Genomic DNA, 19,121 nt, shown 5'->3' on the forward strand with positions numbered 1-19,121 from the left:
CTTCCTGACAAGCTGGCTCATAGTGCAGCTGCCCCTGTTGCTTTAGATCTGTGAAGCTCCTTACACAATTCATATTGCTCCTTACACAATCCATGTATATATATAATACATATATATGTATACACACACATATGTTGGTTTTTCAAGAGCATCCTTATGTTTTTGCACAGTTGAGAAACTATATATTTTCAAGCTCATGTTTTCAGAGATGTTTCCCACAGCCTTAAGGGCTGTCCTGAAGGTCACAGCATTCTACCATTTTGCTGAGACATAGAAACACCCTCGCCTCCCAGACTCATGCTGTCTCTGATTATCATGGAGTCCTTAACCTTGACAGAGAGGATATTCTTCCAAGGAGGAAGATGAAAATATATATATTATTATACAACAACCATCAACACTCATGAGAGTCCATGCCCTGCTGGCTCTGTTCCAGGGGCAGGAACCATGTCATCTGTCCCTTACACATGGTCAAGCAGGACTCGGAAGGAAAGGGCCACCAGGTGCTACCCTCTAGCCATTGAATGGGCAGCCTACTCATTGGTGTGTCTCCCCCCAGGCAGATCTGGTCACCTGACTCAGCCAGTAGTCACCAAGCATATACAGTATGCCAAGCACAGCTGTAGGGACTGGGGACACAGCAGTGAGAAAAGACCCCAAGAATCTCTGCACCTGTGCAGGGGGCATCCTGGTGAGAGCAGAGTGGCAAGGCAGGTAGTTCCCAGTGGGGCATGTGTGGTGACAGGTGTGGCAAGGAGATAGGACAGGGCCTGGGAAAGCTTTCTGGAAGGGCTCCTGCTGCTCTAGGGGGTAGTAGTATGGTGTTGTGCTTTCATGGGCCCTGCTGTGGCTTGTAAGCAGCCAATCAGAGCACAGAATGTAGACTGTAAGCTGCGGGCCAGAGTGAGGACCGTTGTGGTTTACAGGTGAGGAGTTGGATTGACACAGCTCAGTCTGGTAGTCTACTGAGCCGAGGACTGTGTGACTGAGGGTGGAGAAGCAGAGAAAGTGGGAAACAGCTAGGAGAGTCTCAAAGGAAAGGACAGCACAGTGGCTAGAGATGTGGCCCGGTTTCAGGAGATGGGAGAGGGGAATTCAAACTCCACCCCGAAACCCCTGGAGGGTGCTGAACAGAGCCACCGCCTCACAGTGTGCTAGGAGTGCGCACTGCAGTGTAAGGGATGGCCGTCTTCCTCAGTCAGCCTTCCCTGGTAACTCCCTTCCAGCTTCCTCTCATCCATCCCTTGTCATCCAAGTATGACACACCAGGTGCCCTTTGTATTTGTGTGCAAACTACACTGTTCACCAGGGATAGCAAGGGTAAAAGGACACTGGGTGACAGGTGTACAGTGCACACACATACACACACACACACACACACACACACATACACACACCCATACCTGGTGTCTGGCACTCATGGGTTTTCCTGAACGGATGGATTATAGCACCCTCTGCCATAATCAAAAGGGGTAACTGTGTTGTGCAGGATTTTTAATGATTGTTTAAAGATGAACCTAAAAAAGGGATCTTGGGTTGCTAGGGAGACTGATTCAGTCTTTAAGTACATTTAATCCTCTACCACAAGATCTGAGGTCAGTGCCCAGCACCCACATGATGACTCACAGTTGCCCATAACTCCAGCGCCCTCTTCTGGCCTCTATGGGCACTGTACTCACGTGCACACATCCACACACAGACACACCCATAAATCTTATGGGGGAGGGAGGGCTGGAAAGGGCCAGGATGGTGAAAGGGATCCACAGATCTCCATGTGCCCTGGGATAGAGAGACATGCACAGTCCAGCGTTCCCAGTCCACCACCCGGCACTGCCTGTCAGAGAACTGGCTGGAGCTGCTTATGTGTGAGGGCCTTGGCCATGGTGGGTGTGCTGTCTCTGCTCACTAAGGTCACTGAGCTCTGTTTCCCCAGAGGAACAAGGCCTGCAGCCAAAGGCAGCTGTGCAGAAGGAGCTGTCAGACATGGACTACTTGAAATCCAAGATGGTGCGGGCTGAGGTGTCCTCTGAGGATGAGGACGAAGAGGACAGTGAAGACGAGGCGGTGAACTGTGAAGAAGGGAGTGAGGAAGAGGAAGAGGAGGGCTCCCCTGCCTCCCCAGCCAAGCAAGGAGGTGTGAGCCGGGGAGCCGTGCCTGGGGTCCTGAGGCCCCAGGAAGCTGCTGGCAAGGTCTGTCTGTCTGCCTGTCTATCTATCTGTGTCTGTACCTCTGTGTGACTGTGTCTGTGAGGGCTGAGGATACACTGGGCTTGGGTTACATAGTGTCCCTGTAGCCCCTTGCCTAGAGGATTGCCTGGAAGGGAAGGCCACTTACTTGCCCATAGGTGTCCTCACACCATAGGTCCCTGTGGGCCCCGGGAAGCCGTCTGCTGCTGGAGTCGTGGGTTATCAATGAACTGGGCGGGTCCTGCCTTATACTTAGCAGCAAGATAGATATATAGATAGATGGATAGATGGATGGATGGATGGATGGATGGATGGATGGACGAGCTGCATGCTGGGTAATATCCCTCACAAGTCAATGATTGACGTTACAGTCCTCTGCACAGGTGAGGAAGCAGGTGAGGCAGCTTCACCCACGGTGACGGCTGGGAAGTGGTGGGGCCAAGGCTCGGAGCCTGAAGCTCAGATTGCACAGATAGCTGAGACCTTGATGGTCCCTCTCTCCCACCAGGAGGTCCTCTCTGCTGCAGAGACAAGACACTTAGAGACTCGGGTGGGACCACAGCCCTTGGGGTTCCTGTGCTGAACGAAGCTGGGGTACACAGCAGTCCAGAACAGACTTTGCCAGGGAAAGAATTCTAGTCAGGACAGGTTTGGGCTTCAAAGGAGAAATCAAGGGCAGAGGCCCTTGGAAGTTGTTGGTACTCCAGAATAGCAGATCCTGATCCCAGCATCTTTGTGGAATTGTACTCTCAGCTGGACACTGGACAAGGCCTGCCTCAGTGGTACCTCTAGGTTCCTTCCTGGGGCCAGGGCTGGTGTCTCACCAGGTTTCGCATGCAGCTGCCTCCTCCAGCTCTGTCCAGGCTCAGCTCACAGCAGACAGGGATTCTCCTGGCATTCTCCAGCTCCCCCGGCAGCTGGTGCCCCTTCCAGCTCCAGGGTGTCCCAGCCACCACCACCTGCCACGTGAGCGTCAGGTACTCACCATCTTTGTGATTCCTCAGGTAGAGAAGCCAGTCAGCCAGAAGGAACCCACTACCCCCTACACCGTGAAGCTCCGGGGAGCCCCGTTCAATGTCACTGAGGTATGAATCCGGAAAGGGAGGGTGGGCAGGCCAGGATCAGATGAAGTCAGGAGCTGGAAGGAGCTGGGCTCGGGGCTGCAGACACGGGAAGGAGACCAGTGGCAGTGTGAGGAGTGCTTCCGTTGCCTCCCATGGGTGCCAGGCTGGAGGCTCGCTGTTAAAAAGGGAGGGGGCATGGGACTGGATAGCTCTGTGGGCAGAGTGCTTGCTGTGCAAGACTGGGGACCTGAGTTCAAGCCCCAGGTATGTGCTGTATTGCTGACTTAACAGGTAGCGCGAGACCAGTCGGCAGGCACTTACTTCGGCAAGCGCTCTGCTGCTGAGCTGCATCCCTGGCGTCGCTGTCCAGTGCTTTACGTTCTAAGAGAAAATGCTGAGGGAATTTTCACAGGTCTAACGAAATATTAAACTCGTTTTTAAAAAAGAAAAAGATAGAAGGGAAGACATTTTTTTTCATTCCAGAAAAACGTCATTGAATTCCTAGCTCCTCTGAAGCCAGTGGCCATCCGAATAGTGAGAAATGCTCACGGGAACAAGACAGGTGAGACAGAAAGACTACCCTGGCGGTGCTGGGGCTGCCGACCATGGGCCTCCTGGTCAGCCAGGGCCTCCTGGTCAACAAGGGTCTCCCGGCCACAGAGCACTTGATTTGGCTGTCATAAGGCAGAGAGTCTGGTGATGAGCCAGCGTTGGAGCTGGGGGAGGCCAGAAGACTGTCAGAGATGCAGCAGGAGCGTAGCTGCGTTTTACAGAGCCACACCAAGGCACTGTGGCTGCAGGGGACCCGCAGCCTACAGGCTGTGAGGGCTCCTTGGCAGGAAGAGGCTGCCTGGGTAAAGCATCTGGGGGAAGAGAGCGCCTGTGCATCAAGAGCAGCCCAGTCTCCATCCTGGGGCTTGTTTCCCCCTAGCACCCCTCTTGACTTTACCACATCCTGTACCAAGCCGGCTCTCCTCACCTTGAATCTTGAAGAGGGCAGTGTGGAGTAGTGGGGCTTCATCCCAGCTTAGCTGCTTAGGGGCTTTGTCACCTCAGACACGTGTGGACAGGATCAGCCTCGGTACCTGCACACTCTGGGGTGGGCCTGTCCCCTAGCAGTGAGGAGCCGAGGAGCTGACCCTCAGAGCTGCCTTGCCCACTCTGTGGGAACTGTGGCGGCATTCATCTGCTGCTAAGGGTGGTGCCCTGGTTACGACATGTTAGAGACTGGGCAGGAAGAGAGCCAGCTGGGCCTGCAGCTGGAAAACACATGGCGCTGGCTCCAAAGGGCACAAGCAGGGCTTTGAACAAGCTGGAGAAGTGGGCTCAGCCATGCGGGACTTCAGCCAGTGTACTTCCAGCCTAGAGCAGATCCATGGGGGAGGGTGGCTGGGGAGGCCAGATCCGATCAAGAGCGGTCCCTCAGCTGGCCTGCCCCTGGGAGGCTCCTGGCGCATGGAGCAGGTGAAGTACTTTATGTGTAGGTGGTGTCCCTGCAGAGGAGAGAAGAGCGGGCTGGACAGAAAGAACAGCCTCATCTTGCTTGTGAAAAACCCTTGGGCTTTGGGACACATTGTGGCATTGCCATCAGACAGCCTTGTGACCTGGGACATGTGACTTTAAGTATCCTAGGGAAGGGACAGCCCTGCTCTGCTGTCTCATAGGGTCAGGCTCCCTCTCAGGAAGGATTCCAGGCCTGGATCCGAGCTTCAGGGACAGAGGTCCTGACGATGGCCCTGACTATCCTGAACTGAGTCACAATGTAGCCTGCACCCCTTCTCTAGAGAGTGTTCAGGAACAGGGTGGGGTTGGGACAGGCAGGAAGGCCTGCTGCTTGCTCCTGGGGTCCACATCTGCACCCACATGGCCCGCTGGTCTGAAGCTGTTGGGGTGTAGGGTGTGTGTGTGTGAGTGTCCTGGAGGTTGACAGCCTATGATCCTTCTTATCCCTGTCGTCACTCAGGGTATGTCTTCGTGGACCTCAGCAGTGAAGAAGAAGTAAAGAAGGCTCTGAAGTGCAACCGTGACTACATGGGTAAGGGAGTATCAGCCGTCAGTGACTACCATCCCTATGCTGACACATGTCGGTGCTGAGATAGTTTAGGGCCCTGGGGATCCAGCAGGGAGTCCACAGTCCCTCCCCCTGGAGCAGCCACAGAGCGAACACAGACAGTCATGGGCAGTGTAGGCAGATGATGCCAATGATCTGAGTGATGGGTAGAGCAGGAGACGCTGTGTTGCCCTGTGCTCTGCCCTCCTGGAGCAGCCCATGACACTGGCCGACTTGACTCAGAGGTGGGTGTGGGCCACTGACTGAGAAAAGTAGTACTGAGGAAGGAGGGGAGTTCTGTCAGTGGTCAGGTGGTGGGTACCAGTGGAGCACTGATGAGGGGAGCGAGTGCTGGCTGAAGTGGGGTGGGGCACCGAGGAAGAGCGGGGCATGCAACGGTTCACTCTATCAATGCCCCAAGGTGGGTTGTCATGTGCCACCGTTCCAGATCGGCCACAGGGATTGTGGGGAGACTGCAGAACCCAGGTGCCGACTACTATGGTCTGGGATGTCTCTCAAGCTCCTCAGGGCCTTGGCTGCACTGCCAAGGCGAGTGAAGTCCCAGTGGGTCCAGCTGTAGCCTGGGACACTGTGCGCCGCAGACATGATCACACATAGGGGCAGCAGGCTCTGAGCAGCAGCAGAGCAGAGGCTGAGGGGACCTCGGGAGGCACACAGCAGCCCTGACCCCTGTCTTCATGCAGGTGGACGCTATATCGAGGTGTTCAGGGAAAAGCAGGCTCCCACCGCCCGTGGTCCCCCAAAGAGCACCACGCCCTGGCAAGGCCGAACGCTCGGGGAGAATGAGGAGGAGGAAGACCTGGCCGACTCTGGGAGGCTCTTCGTACGGAACCTGTCCTACACCAGCTCTGAGGAGGACCTGGAGAAGCTTTTCTCGGCCTACGGTGGGTGCAACCTCCTCCTGGTGCTGGGTGACAGCTGTGTCCCTCGTCTAGTGGCTCCGCTGGAGAAACAGGACAAAGCGCTCTACTGCTGAGGGGCTCACAGCACCCCCTTAGAATATAAAGCAGAGGAGAGAGTGGTGTCTCCCTCGGGTTGTCCACACTGCTGTCCCATCCTTCCTAGACACTGTGTGGAGGCACAGAGGCAGGTCAGGGAAGGAGGCTCCAGGGGCCCGTCCTGTCCCTAAGCCTCCACACCCAGGTTGTCCTTAGAAGAGGCACAGTAGTTACTGCAGGCATGCGGCAAGTGCCTGGACCCCAGCCCTATGTAGAGCCTTGCTGCCTTTTGTGTGATAATCCTGACCCCACAGGTAAAAACGCAGCCTTGTGACCTACAGGCCAGTGAGTTTTCAGCCTCAGAAACTACAACAGCAGCAACAGTGAGAATAGTTCCCCTGGGCCGAAACCACCCAGTATGCCCACCACTGTTGTGCCAGGCAGACCCTCCTGCCTCCTGGCTAACGAGGCCAGAGCAGACAGGAGAGGGTTTGCCTAGACTGTGAGTGTCCATTTGGGAGGAACACGATCCTGGCCTATGTTCAGAGTGGCAAGCACTGCCTCGTTTGTATGGTGATGTTGCGGCACTTCCACCGCACCGCCTGTAGGGGGCACTGTTGGCTGCACTCCTCGTGTGTTAGTACAGCCCACCCCACACCTGTCCTGTGAGCTAGGGATCTTGTGTCACTTTGTAGGTGAGGACACCGGCCTGTGTTGATTAGTGACATGTCCCAAGGGAAGGCCACACGTAGGGGAGGTAGCAGAGCGAGTGTACAGCCCATACCTCTCCTCTGAGGATTGGCTCACAGATGCCTTTAGCCCTGGGCTGGTAAGCTGGTTGGCTCTCACCGTGTTCTCCTGAGGGACCTAGCAGTCTGGGCTGCTCCGTTGCCTGGCCAGGGTCCTGCACTTCTGTTGCCCAGTGCTCTGGCCCACAACTGGCTGATACTTCTCCCATCTCCAGGTCCCCTGTCAGAGCTCCACTACCCCATTGACAGCCTGACCAAGAAGCCGAAGGGCTTTGCCTTCGTCACCTTCATGTTCCCTGAGCACGCCGTGAAGGCCTATGCTGAGGTGGACGGGCAGGTATTCCAGGTACGCGAGCTTAGGTGTCTGCCTGTGCATTTCAGGCCTGAAAGCCCATGGTGGTCTGCTGTGCTGTCACGTGATGAAAGCTTTTAGAGGGTGGGATCTCTAACCTTGCAGTTTGCTGTTTGTTAATGGTAACCTGCCACACGCTGGATCCTTACAGAACATTTGTTGAATGAAACTGTGCTTTTTGCCTCCCAGAATGGTTTCTTGGCAAAAGATGAAGCTGCAAGCCTGGTAGCCATGGTGTGCCCAAGCACTCAGGCCGTTTGCCTATGGCTGCAGGCGGTGGGCACAGCATGCCTGCCTGAGCCTCAGGCTGCCTATGGGGCTTATTTGTTTTGTGGTTTATAGATGTCATTGTTATCAGGCTAGAACTGCGTCCACCTTTGTAAACCTCCTGGTCTTTCACCAGAGGGACGGAAAAGGACAGGATGTGGGGTTTGTGGGGCTGTGGGGACTGTAAGCAGGTTCCAGCGCTGGAGAGGTGGTTCAGCAATTAGAGCACTTCCTGAGTGGGCCCACAGCACTCAAGAAGCAGAAGCAGGTAGATTTCTGGGAGTTCAAAGCCAGATTGGTGTACAAATGGAGTTCCAGGCCAATCAGGGTTTTTGTCTCAAAAGACAAAAAATAAAAAAGAAAGGAAAAAAAAATGCAACATTTCCTATAGGGTTGTATGTCCCACGTCCACTCCACCACAGGGCACGGCCGCTCTGGGAGGCGGAATACGGGAGTTGACTGCTTGCTCCACACTGTTGTCGGGTGGATGTTGGGCTGTAGTGAAGCCCCAGGACACTGCTCAGGGGGTAGGAAAGGACAGTCTGAGGTGCAGGACAGATGGAGCTGGTTCGACAAGGCCAGGGCCATCTGGTTGTCAGGCTCTTGGACACCCTGGTACTGCTAGATGCCACAGAAGAGCTGAGAATGGAGTAGGGACCCGCGGGCTGGATCTGGCCCAAGGCTGGGGGAAAAGGGAGAGCCCCAGCTGGCCCCACGGTGATAGTCCTTGGCTTGACGATGGTGGCGGGCATGGGCTTGGCTTGGCAGTAGTCATGGCTGGGAGTGCAGAGAGGCCTTCTATGGGAGACTAGATGGTGGTTCTGTAGGTGAAGGCCTCCATAGCTCCCCGTGGCAGATCCCAACAAGAAGAGGCAGTCTATGGTTTTAAAACATTTGTTGTCATGGTGGAAAGTGAGTGAGTAAAACAGTACCCCACTTCTCAGGGCAGGCCTGAGGTTAAATACCTTTTACAGGGAGGAGTGTCTGGGAAGGGAAGCTTATTGGCTAAGCTCTCCAGGCCCTTAGGTACCTCGTTAACATGGAGATCTATCTTGAGCCTGTGTGACCACAGATCACATCCTCTACCTGTGGAGGGGCTTGGGGTGTTGCCCCTAAGTGACTGATGGCCACAAATCTTTTGGGTGGGGGGGCTGCAGCTAGTGACAGGGGCCTGATGCCCAGGAGCAGGCGAAGCGCCTCCTGCCCATTCAGGGTTTCTGGGGCTTCAAGCCTTAGCCCAACTAGGGACTAAGCCACCTTTCATATCCCACTCTTTCCTACTCTTCTAGAGTACCAAAGTTCAGTTCTCAAAGCCGTGCTGGGCCACAACCACTGGATCTCCAGCTCCAGGGACTCTAACGCCCTCTTCTGGCCTCTGAAGGCAGTGCACACATGTGCACATACAAGCTCTTAGGCTCAGGCACAGGCACACACACATAGACATATATAATAGTAAATCTTTTCAAAAACATGAACAATGTCTGCCGTATGCAGCGGTGTCGTCAGGCCTCACCACAATAACAGGTCCCTTTGTCACACAGATGGAGGATAACTAGGTCTTAAACTTATTCTTAAACTGTTGGGGGCCTACAGTTTGAGAGGGTGGGTCCGTGACCATCAGGATGGGGAACACACCAGTAGACAGCTGCTGAGAGAACGCATCTCCATCAGTAAGCATGAGGTGGGGAGAGAGAGAGCTAACTGGAAATTGTGTAGGCTTTTGAAACCTCAAAGCTCATCTCCAGTGACTCACTTCCTCCAAGGCCACACCTCCTCCAGCAAGGTCACACCCCCTCCAACAAGGCCACACCTACTCCAGCAAGGCTACACCTCCTCCAACAAGGCCACACCTCCTCCAACAAGGCCACACCTCCTCCAGCAAGGCTACACCTCCTCCAACAAGGCCTCTCTTAATCTTTTCCATATAGTTCCACAAACTGGGGACCAAATATTCCAATATGTGAGCCTCTAGGGTCATTCTCATCCAAACTGCCCCAAACCACATGGGTCCCTCTGCTGTCCCCTCCAGGCAGACATAGATCTAGAGCACTTGTGACCTGAGGTGGCAGACTGGGGGGGGAGGGGGTGGAGCTGTGTTACATTCTCCTTCCATCCCCTCCAGGGCAGGATGCTCCATGTCCTACCTTCTACCATCAAGAAAGAAGCCAGCCAGGAGGCCAACGCCCCAGGGTCCTCTTATAAGAAGAAGAAGGAAGCCATGGACAAAGCCAACAGTTCCAGGTCCTTGTCACCTCTGCTGAGCCCCAGTACCAGGGTCTGCTGCCCTTGACCCCACCTTTCAGTCTCCTTGTGTGCCTCATCTATGACTTTCCCAGGCCTCAGTTTCCCCATCTGTGAGGTGGGGAGGACAGACTCCCTACCACTGCACACGGTACGGGGTGTAGGAGAGAGAGTCCCTGCCCAGAGCTGAGACCTGCCTTCCTCAGTCTGCTGGGCCCTCGTGTGCTTTGTCCATAGCAGGGAGCTGGAGGGAGGGGCTCGGGCGTCTGAGAGGGAATCGACTTGTTGACCCCTACGTGACCTCCGTTCTGCCCACACTCCTCAGCTCGCACAACTGGAACACGCTGTTTATGGGACCAAATGCCGTGGCTGACGCCATTGCACAGAAGTACAACGCCACCAAGAGCCAAGTGTTTGACCATGTGAGTGAAGAGCCTCTCTGTGGGGGTGATTTCATGGCGTCTCTGTCCCAGGGCAGCTGTCTGCACCTGGACAGCCTCTGAGTTACCTTAGGCCAGGCCTGGGGTGGCAGCATGCTCGCCACCTGATGGTTGGCAGAGAATGCCTGTGGTTTGTTTGCAGCCCCTCCCCTGTCACCTCCCCTTCTCCCCAGACACAAGTTCTGCACTGTCCCTGGACACTGAACATACCACATAGGTGATAATGACTATATTTCAGAGGAGCAGGGGGAAGCGGGCAGGGTTCACTTTCATGGCATAAGTCAGTATATCTAAAATATTATGATTGGAACATGTACTCAACACGCAAACAGCACGATCTATTTTTCCTTAACTGTCTGGTGCTGGCGTGTGTTTTACCCTTGGTGGGAGATGGAATGGAGTGGACCACATTTAGAGACACTGTTTTGAGCAGCCACAGCATAACCTAATTTAAGGGGACAGTTTCAGTGGCTCAAATGTCAGCCATGCCCGGGACAGAAGGGGACTGCTCTTCGGTGCCCTCTACTGGAGAGAGACACAAAGGAGTGGTCATAGCACCTCAGAGCTGCTCAGCAAGGTGACAGATATGACAGGAGAGTCTGGGGTAGGAGCTGGCTCAGGCTGAGGTGGGTGCATCAGAAGACCCTGCAGGCAATGAGCTGTAGAAAGAACAGCAGGGCCATCTCCCCAAGGAAAGCCAGGGGAGGGCATCATGAGCCGTGGGGCAAGGCAAAGCTAGAAAGGGACCAAGGGCTCCCAGATTTACTTTGTCCAGAGGAGTGTGAAGAACGATGGGTGTGCACACAGGCATTTCCCTCTGAGCCACCTCCTGACAGCATCCGGGCCTCTTCCCTTCCTCCCACAGGAGACCAGGGGCAGCGTGGCCGTGCGTGTGGCTCTGGGGGAGACCCAGCTGGTCCAGGAGGTCCGAAGCTTCCTTATTGACAATGGGGTCTGCCTGGACTCTTTCAGCCAGGTGAGTCTTTACAGCACACAGTGAGTCTATAGTCGAGCAGAGCCAGGGGAGAATTTCCTGAGAGGCTGGAGAGATGGATCCTGTGGGGGAGGGGAACCTGAGCCAAGATGAAGCCTTCAGCACTGGTCCCTCAGACTGTCCCCTGCAGAGGACAGCGTGCACTTGGGGATGAGAGTCCCTAGCTCTTCCTGCCTTCCACACAGAGGGAACAGGTCTGTGCTGCCAGGAAGGAGCCTGGGCATTGAGATGTGGCTCTTGTCCTTTGGAAGCCCATTGGGCCACCTTGGGATCTCCAGTCTGGGTTATGGTTGGGGACTGTTGGATTCCATGTGACTTGGGGTAAATCAGGAGAGGTGTGGCCTGGAGTCTTGGGCTCCAGCCCCTCTGCAAAGCTGTCTGGGGCATGGAGTGAGCGAACAACCCCCAACAACCCCCAACCTCAGCTTGGCTGTCCAAGCGTATTTGCTAGGAGCCCGAATGGGGCCTCTCTGCTGAGGCAATACCAGTGGCCAGTACTGAAGCCATGCTGAGGTCACCTTTCTGTTGTCCCTCCACACATTCATCTCCCCCCACCCCCTATCCCCTCCACCCCTCCAGGCTGCAGCGGAGCGAAGTAAGACTGTGATCCTGGCTAAGAACCTCCCGGCAGGTACTCTGGCGGCTGAGATCCAGGAGACCTTCAGCCGCTTCGGCAGCCTGGGTCGCGTGCTCCTGCCTGAAGGTGGCATCACGGCCATCGTAGAGTTCCTAGAGCCGCTGGAGGCCCGCAAGGCTTTCAGGCACCTGGCCTATTCTAAGGTATGGCCGCTGATCCTGGTGGGGCACCAGAGGGACTCCAAGAGTTAGAGTTGCCCCCAGGCTAGCATGGGCCTCGCTCACACAGGCTCTGCCCAAACCCACCTTCCCTCTTGGAGCCTGCTGCCCCATGGTGGGCATTACGGCTGTACCTGGGGCTGTCTCCTGACTTTTGGTTAAAGAAAAGAAAACAGCAGATATGAGTTTCCCAGGCTGTCGTGACAAGGGGCCGCTGCCAGCTTGGTGGCATGAGACGGAGGATTCTGATCTCACAGCTTGATTGGCAGCCCAGTCTCACCCACTCACCTCTGCCCATCCCATTCCAACCTCCCGACTCGTGTATCAAACTTACAGCCCAGCCAGATAGCACAGTCTCACCCCAAGATCTGCCTCCTATTGCCAAGGTCACAGTCACAGGCTGGGGCTCAAGGTCAAGACTTGACTGTGTCTTGGCGAGGCACTATTCCACTCAGTACAAGGAATTTCTGTGTGCCTGGGGCTTGTATGCGTCATGACCTGTGTCTTACATTAGTGTCTGCGGGCTCTGCTCAGGTACCTGGTTGTACAGAGGGCCCTGGGCCCTGCCAGTGCAGGAAGGGCTCTGTACCCAGCTGGCTTCTCCTGGCTCTGTCAGTCATCTCTGGCCCTTCTGTCAAGCAGCACTCAGTCTCCAGCTAGGTCTTAGATGGGGACCCACAGCCTTGGCACCCTGTTTCTGCAGTTCCACCATGTCCCCCTGTACCTGGAGTGGGCTCCAATTGGTGTCTTTGGCGCAGCCCCCCAGAAGAAAGATTCCCAGCATGAGCAGCCTGCAGAGAAAGCCGAGGTGGAGCAGGAGACTGGTAAGGGCAGAGTCTGGGGTCACCATGCTGTGGGCAGCGCTGGGAGAAGGGTGGGCCGGGGTGGGGGAGACTGTCATTAGGCCACTGGCTGGGTGTCCTTCATTCTGCCTGTAGGTAGATTTCATAGGCATGTCATGTGTCATTTGAAGAGTAGACCCTTGCAGTCGTGTCACTAGAGGTGGCCGAGTTTTAATTTCTTGGCCGAAGGTTTTAGAATCTTTGAGTGTATTGACTGGGATTTGAAGGAGGCTTTGGGAACCATGTCTCCAGCATCAGTGGTGTCTGCTGGTCCCTCTGTAGCAGCTCGGGTGTCTCAGTGCCCCCTGGTGGTCGGGAGAGGAAACAGCAGTGGTTCCCTTTGGCTGGTGCCTCACTGTGGGGAGGGGGAGGGCACATCTTTGACATTAGGTATAGGACAGCTCTCCCTTATCCAGATTGATGTTCAGGAGTGCCTGCCACTCTGAGAACCAGAAGCATCGGGGTCACATCCCAGATGCAGCCTGGGCAGTGGCACCAGCAAGTGTGAGGACCCACTAGACGGCTGTGGTGGGTCAAGGTGCTGTGTAGATTCATTGTTTATTGTTTTGGTCTAGTTTGCTATTCTCGTGTAGTTTGGGGTAGTCTCAGGCTTCCTGTTAGCTGAGGGTGACCTTGAGCTACAGGTGTAGAGACCATAGTCCATTTTCTGTGGTTTCTGTATATTCAGGTATACACACATAGGAGTCTATTGCAGCAAGCAAAGGGGAGCCAAGTGCCAGGGTTGGCACACGTAGGGTTCGGATCCTCACCCAGGCTGTGATGTCTCTGCTCACTGAGGGTCATTTGGAGGCCATAGTTCTGTGTGGGTTGTCACTTCTCTCTGACCCTGACACACTGTGGTTGTCGCTCTCTGGTAGCGGGTTGGACCTTCTGGATACCTCTTCCTAGCCTCAGTCAGGAGGTGGCACGGTGTCTCTCAGACCAGAGGTCCCCTCAAGCCTGCTCACGATCTTATCCAGAGACGTTTCTCCTCGCGGTCCTGCATTGGTTGATCATTAGCGTTGTGGGTTGGGACCTCAGGCTGTGGGCGTTCTGCAAGTGCTGCCTCTCCTGGGGCTAGTTCTCCCCCTCAGCACCCCAGAGTTCCCAAAGACATACACCCCAGGAGGCCCATCTCACAGAGGCTTTGAGTGGTTGCTCCCCTGTCCTGATGGGTGCATCCACATCTCTCCCCTTTTATGGTGATGCTGATAAACATCGTAATCTGCACTTTAATTTCTCACTTGTCATCTCCATCCTGGCTGGGCTATCACTGCACCCTGGTGTCCAGCATCTGGGGATGTAGCCCTAGACAGAGGGAGAGCAGGACCGCTGCATAGGTAGGCGCCAAGACAGTGAAGGACTGTGGGAAGTGTGTGACTCACCCCTCTGCAGAGAGGGCTGAGCTCTGGCGGTGTTTGTGTCTGAGCCTCTGATACACGTGAGGCTTGAAACTGGCTCCAGGGTTTGGTGGCCCCAGCCAGTGAGTGGTTGCATGGTGGCACGCGAAGGTGACTTTAGGTGGCTGTGGCTTGAGTCTGTGTATAGCCAGTGGGACCTTGAGTTACACTCACAGCCGTGGCACTGCGGGGGGAGATGTACTCGCTGTCCAGTGCATGCGCCGTCTCCTCCTCGACATGGCTGAGGGAGCGCCTCCCTTTTCTGACTTCTGGTTTTGTGTCTGTAACATGGGTGATGGCCACCAGGGTGCCCAAGGTTACTGTTGTCACCCACAGGCTGGGAGCTAAGTAGCGTCCCAGTGCCCTTGTAGCCACATAGAGTTGTGTGTCAGCCGACGCACGTGCTGACTGGCTACATCCCTAGAACTTCCTGCTGCTCCGGTGAGGGGGCAGGTGGAGGGGCTGAGGTGGACTGAGTAGTATCACTGGCGACTTTGGGTGCAGACATTTCTCTAGAGCTAGAGAGTTTTCCTGACACTGGTGTCCAGGGTCTGGGGGTGGTACTCTGTCTCTTGTCCCCACTACCAGGCCCTGACCTTGAGAGGTTGCTTTCCAGGGCCATAGCCTGTGACCTACACCAAGGCAACCTTAGACCTGGGAGGAGGACCAGGAAGCTGTCCCTGGTTAGGCCCTGCCCAGATGCACTGGGCTCACACCATCTCTCTGCCCCTACCCAAAGCCACCTTGGCCTCCTGTGGCTTTTCTCATCCTGTCTGACTACATAGTCTACTGCTCAGAGTGTCATCCCCTGCTCCCTCACCCCTGCCCAGAGTGTCATTCCGTGCCCCCTCACCCCTGCCCAGTGTCATCCCGTGCCTTTCACCCCTGCCTGGAATGTCATCCCGTGCCCCTTCACCCATGCCTGGAGTGTTGTTCTGTGCCCCCTCACTCTGCCCTGCCCATTGTTCCCAAGGTACCGCCAGCTCTCCCATCCCTGTAGGGCCAGGACCTAGAGTGCTGCGGACCCAGAATAGGATTTCATAGGCAAGGGGGGAGGGGCAGGCTTTTCTGCATTGAGCTGAGTCCCGAGGGACAGGAACAGCGTGTTTTATCTCCCCACAACCAAGACCCTCACCTCCAGATAAAGGGCTGCGAGTCAGGGGAGGTCCCACAAAGCTGCTTGCTGCTGATAACAGGCTGTCGCTGTGGGCCTCACAGGAGCTCCAGTGGGGAGGGGCCGGGGAATCCTACAGCCTGCTTCTAATGACGCCCCCTGTGGCCACCCGTGACTGGCTGCCATTGTGCTGTCTGAGGTGGAATAGTCTTTCCCTGCCCCTCCCGGTCCCTGCAGCCCACCTTGCTGCTCACCCCATCCTGTGCCATGCCCAGCCCTCCACCTCTCTCACCCTTCCCCCTCTCTGCTCCTTCTCCCTTTTCTCGTCATCCATTTGGATTTCATGGTGCCCAGGTTTTTGTTTCTCCTTTGTCTCCCCATCACTCTCTCTGCCTTGTACCGTTTTTGTCTTTCGGATTAAGGGTACACAGCTTTTCCTCCTGTGGCCCAGGAGGGCCCACCAAGCAATCTGCAGTGTGCACAGGGCATGAGGTTGCAGCCCTCTTGGATGCTTGTGGCAGGCTGCTTCCCTGGTCCCTTCTTGGTCTTTCCTAGAACCTTTATTGATGCCCCTTCTAGATGGCGAGAAGGTGGGAAGCCTGCAGCTCTGAGCTCACATATGTGGGCAGGGCATATGTGTATGGCTCAGAGTGCTCAGCCCAAGGTCTGAGCTCGGGTCTGTGACTCCACAGCTACTTAGGAACACCGTCTAAGTGTGGTCGCCAGGCCTCTGTTCCAGGCACAGGCTGAGCATGACAGACTCATTTCCATGGGTGTTTTTGGGGTGGACATCACTATCCCAGGCCTGGCCCCACACATGGTGAGCTCCCCTCATATCTGAGACACACAGACCGGAGCCAGTGGAGAAAGTGATTTCACAATGGGGCTGGGGCTCTGTAAAGAGGAAAGCAATAGAGACTAGCTGAGTCCTCTGTAACAGGGACCCTGGGGAATGCTTGTGCTGTGACCTCATAGGGATCCAGGAGATGAAGAATGAGCAGGCGCAGCATGTGCAAAGGTCCTGTGGCAGGCTCTGGTTTGGCAGATTTGGCAGTCAGCAAAGAGGCCGGAGCAGTTGGTGTGAGCTAAGCAGAGAGAAGCCAGGGATGAGGCGTGAGCAGCTGACAAGCCCAGTGGGGAAGGGGCAGGAGCAGGTCGGGGACCAGCAAGGAGGTCACTTGGTCAGTTGGTGACCAGTGATAGTATCCCAACCTGTGGATGAGGTCATGGGCACATGTACTTCAGAACAGCCCAGTGCTGGGTTCAGGAGTGTGTGCATGCACGTGTACCATGTATATGTGTATGCGGATGCAGGAGTGTATGCTTCATGCCTGTGCGCTGTGCTTGGTCTCATTAAACATGGTTGTCTTAGGCTTCCAGTGCTGTGGAGAGACACCATGACCATGCCAACTCATATAAAGGAAAACATTTTATTGGGGCTGCCTTAGAGGTTTAGTCCGTTACCATTACCATCATGATGGGAAATGTAGCAGTGTGCAGGCAGACATGCTGTTAGAGAAGGAGCTATGAGTTCTAGAGAGTTCTACATCTTGATACTGAGGTAGCAGGAAGCTGAGCCACATTGGGCATAGTTTATGCATATGAAACCTCAAAGCCCACCCCAGCAGTGACATACTTCTTCCCACAAGGCCACACCTCCTAACAGTGCCATGCCCTGTGGGGCCATGGGGGCCATTTTCTTTCAAACCACCACAGCTGTACTATAAATGGGGTGCTAAGGTAGGGATTCAGCCTCTGGCCCCAGCACCAGTGTAGCCTGCATATGTCTCATAGCTCCATGCACCCCCTTTCCCACTTCCCTTCCAGGTCCACATGGACCCCAGGATCCAGGGGCCAGGATGAGTGTGGGGAGGCGGGTAGCCCTGCTTGGGCTGCGGGAAGAAGGTCTGCCATACCAGCAGAGTATGGCCTGCATATCCTGGTGTTGAGGGAGGGTGTGGTTGGCTCATTGGGACTGTTCTGGCCAGGCCAGCTGTGAACCTAGAACTAGGTGCCAGCCATTCTCAAAAGTCCCCTAGCTCCTGAGGCTGGGGCTAGGAGCAGCTGGAAGCTGGCCTGCTCAGGAGGGACCTGCCCATCATGATACTGCCTAGAACCTTTTTCAGCTCAGCCAGCTGCTAACGCAGAGAGTGACCTCCCTGTGACTATCTGAACGTGCCCTGGGAGACACAGCTCAGGGCAGAGTCCTGGGTGCCCGTGCCAGGAGCTGTCAGACTCCTGGCCCCTGGATGCTAGCTGAATCTGGACTGGGGACAGGAGGAAGGCAGGGTCAGTAATGTGGAAGAGGCCAGGGCATGGAGCATGAGGCCAGCAAGCTGGTTCTTTTTCTGGCCCCAGCTGAGGCTGAAAGCCAAGTGCTCTTACAACTTACGTTGTAAGAAAACACTTGCATTTTCCTCCTCTTGAAAACTCTGTTTCTGGTCACACTGAGGTGACCTCTCCAAGTGTCAAGACATTGAGCAGTACCAAGAAGGGACGCCCACCCACTCCAGCAGACCATATACCTCCTGAGCCATTGCCTTCCCTACCGTTCACATTGAAAATGTCTTTCCCAGCCCTAGTGACTCCTTACACCAACCCGAGGCAACCTGAGATTTAGGGTTCAGGTGCAGAAGCCCCAGAATGTTCTGGAGCCCAGTGTTTTGTGGTGTGGTACCTCAGAGATGTCAACAGCCTCCCTTGTCTGAGGTCGAGGTGACTAGTGTCTGTTGTTCTGCGTCTTCCTCAGGAGCCGACGTCCCCTTCTCCATCCTGAGTCACTCTTTTCCTAAGCTTTGCCTGTGCAAGTACAAGCAGCTGTGCTGTGGTGGCATTGCTGGGAGACAAGGCTTGGGCCAGGCCCACAGAGAGAGTGCTGAGGGTGTCAGAGAGGCGATGATGTCACTGATGTCACTGCGTCACTTCCATTGGGCTTGCGAGGGTGGGGTTGTGGGGCTGACAGTTACAGCAGGTGTGAGTGAGGCTTTCAGAAGAGGGCTGGGGAGATGGACAGAGCTGAGCACCAGGAAGTCCCGCCCACATGCAGAAGCTGGTCTGAGAGCAAAGAACAGCAGCTGTCGGTTGGCCCATGTGACCTTTCTGGTGTTGGCCCGCCAGAGCGTGCATTGCCCTTGCTCACATTTCTGACAGAGGTGTACCCAAGGCTTTGGGTCCAATCCCTTGGGCAGGGCTGTTGAGAACGATCTGTTTTCAACCCCGCCCCATCCCCATTTTACAATTTTGAGAGATTTCAAATCGGATTTTAGTTTGGAAGTTCATCAAGTACCTGGGTGAGGAGGGGGGGGGGGAGTGTTTGTCTGTGATTTTGAGGAAAATAACATTTTGCTTAGGTTCACAGTTAAAGACAATAAATAGTTGATGTGGTAATTTATGTTAAAATTAAGTCAGTGTGGTCAGGCCTGCTCAGCACTCACAGTTTGTGTGGTTTGTGTTCAATATTCTGTTCTCTCTTGAATGAGGCCTACAGCAGGACGTCTGTGTCTGCCTGCCTGCCTGTCTTACACACATCTCTCTGTCCCCCCTTCTCCCAACCCCCTCTCACTCCCTCTCTCTCTGGCTCCATCTCTCTCATTCCATCTCGCTCCCCTTCTCCTCTGCCTTTCTCTCCTCCTTCCCCCTTTTTCCTTCCCTCTCTTTCTTTCTCCCT

General features: G+C 55.1%; 1 protein-coding gene and 1 long non-coding RNA gene across 2 annotated transcripts in view, besides 1 other annotated feature; one reads left to right on the plus strand and one right to left on the minus strand.

Moving 5' to 3' along the window:
• Rbm19 (RNA binding motif protein 19) overlaps positions 1-19,121 on the plus strand; it is an 82,459-nt gene that overhangs the window by 4,447 nt on the left and 58,891 nt on the right. Inside the window, exons 6-16 of the mRNA NM_028762.1 lie at positions 1,934-2,190; positions 3,192-3,272; positions 3,735-3,813; positions 5,215-5,286; positions 6,006-6,206; positions 7,225-7,355; positions 9,751-9,869; positions 10,195-10,291; positions 11,175-11,285; positions 11,883-12,083; positions 12,802-12,922. Coding sequence (NP_083038.1) covers positions 1,934-2,190; positions 3,192-3,272; positions 3,735-3,813; positions 5,215-5,286; positions 6,006-6,206; positions 7,225-7,355; positions 9,751-9,869; positions 10,195-10,291; positions 11,175-11,285; positions 11,883-12,083; positions 12,802-12,922 — 1,470 coding nt within the window. The remainder of the gene's footprint in view (positions 1-1,933; positions 2,191-3,191; positions 3,273-3,734; positions 3,814-5,214; positions 5,287-6,005; positions 6,207-7,224; positions 7,356-9,750; positions 9,870-10,194; positions 10,292-11,174; positions 11,286-11,882; positions 12,084-12,801; positions 12,923-19,121) is intronic.
• Positions 137-18,304, minus strand: Gm10390 (predicted gene 10390). Its single transcript, NR_045793.1, has 3 exons — positions 18,132-18,304; positions 4,231-4,744; positions 137-3,426 (listed from the first exon to the last, which is right to left on the minus strand). It is a non-coding gene; the product is annotated as a predicted gene 10390 (long non-coding RNA).
• Positions 14,819-15,975: an enhancer, noted in NCBI's record as "VISTA enhancer mm144". NCBI's record gives its function as "enhancer in: midbrain (mesencephalon)[6/8]" and the evidence as "EXISTENCE:transgenic organism evidence [ECO:0001131][PMID:17130149]".

The sequence above is a fragment of the Mus musculus genome, chromosome 5, assembly GCF_000001635.26.
Source record: "Mus musculus strain C57BL/6J chromosome 5, GRCm38.p6 C57BL/6J".
In the NCBI taxonomy this organism is placed as follows: domain Eukaryota; kingdom Metazoa; phylum Chordata; class Mammalia; order Rodentia; family Muridae; genus Mus; species Mus musculus.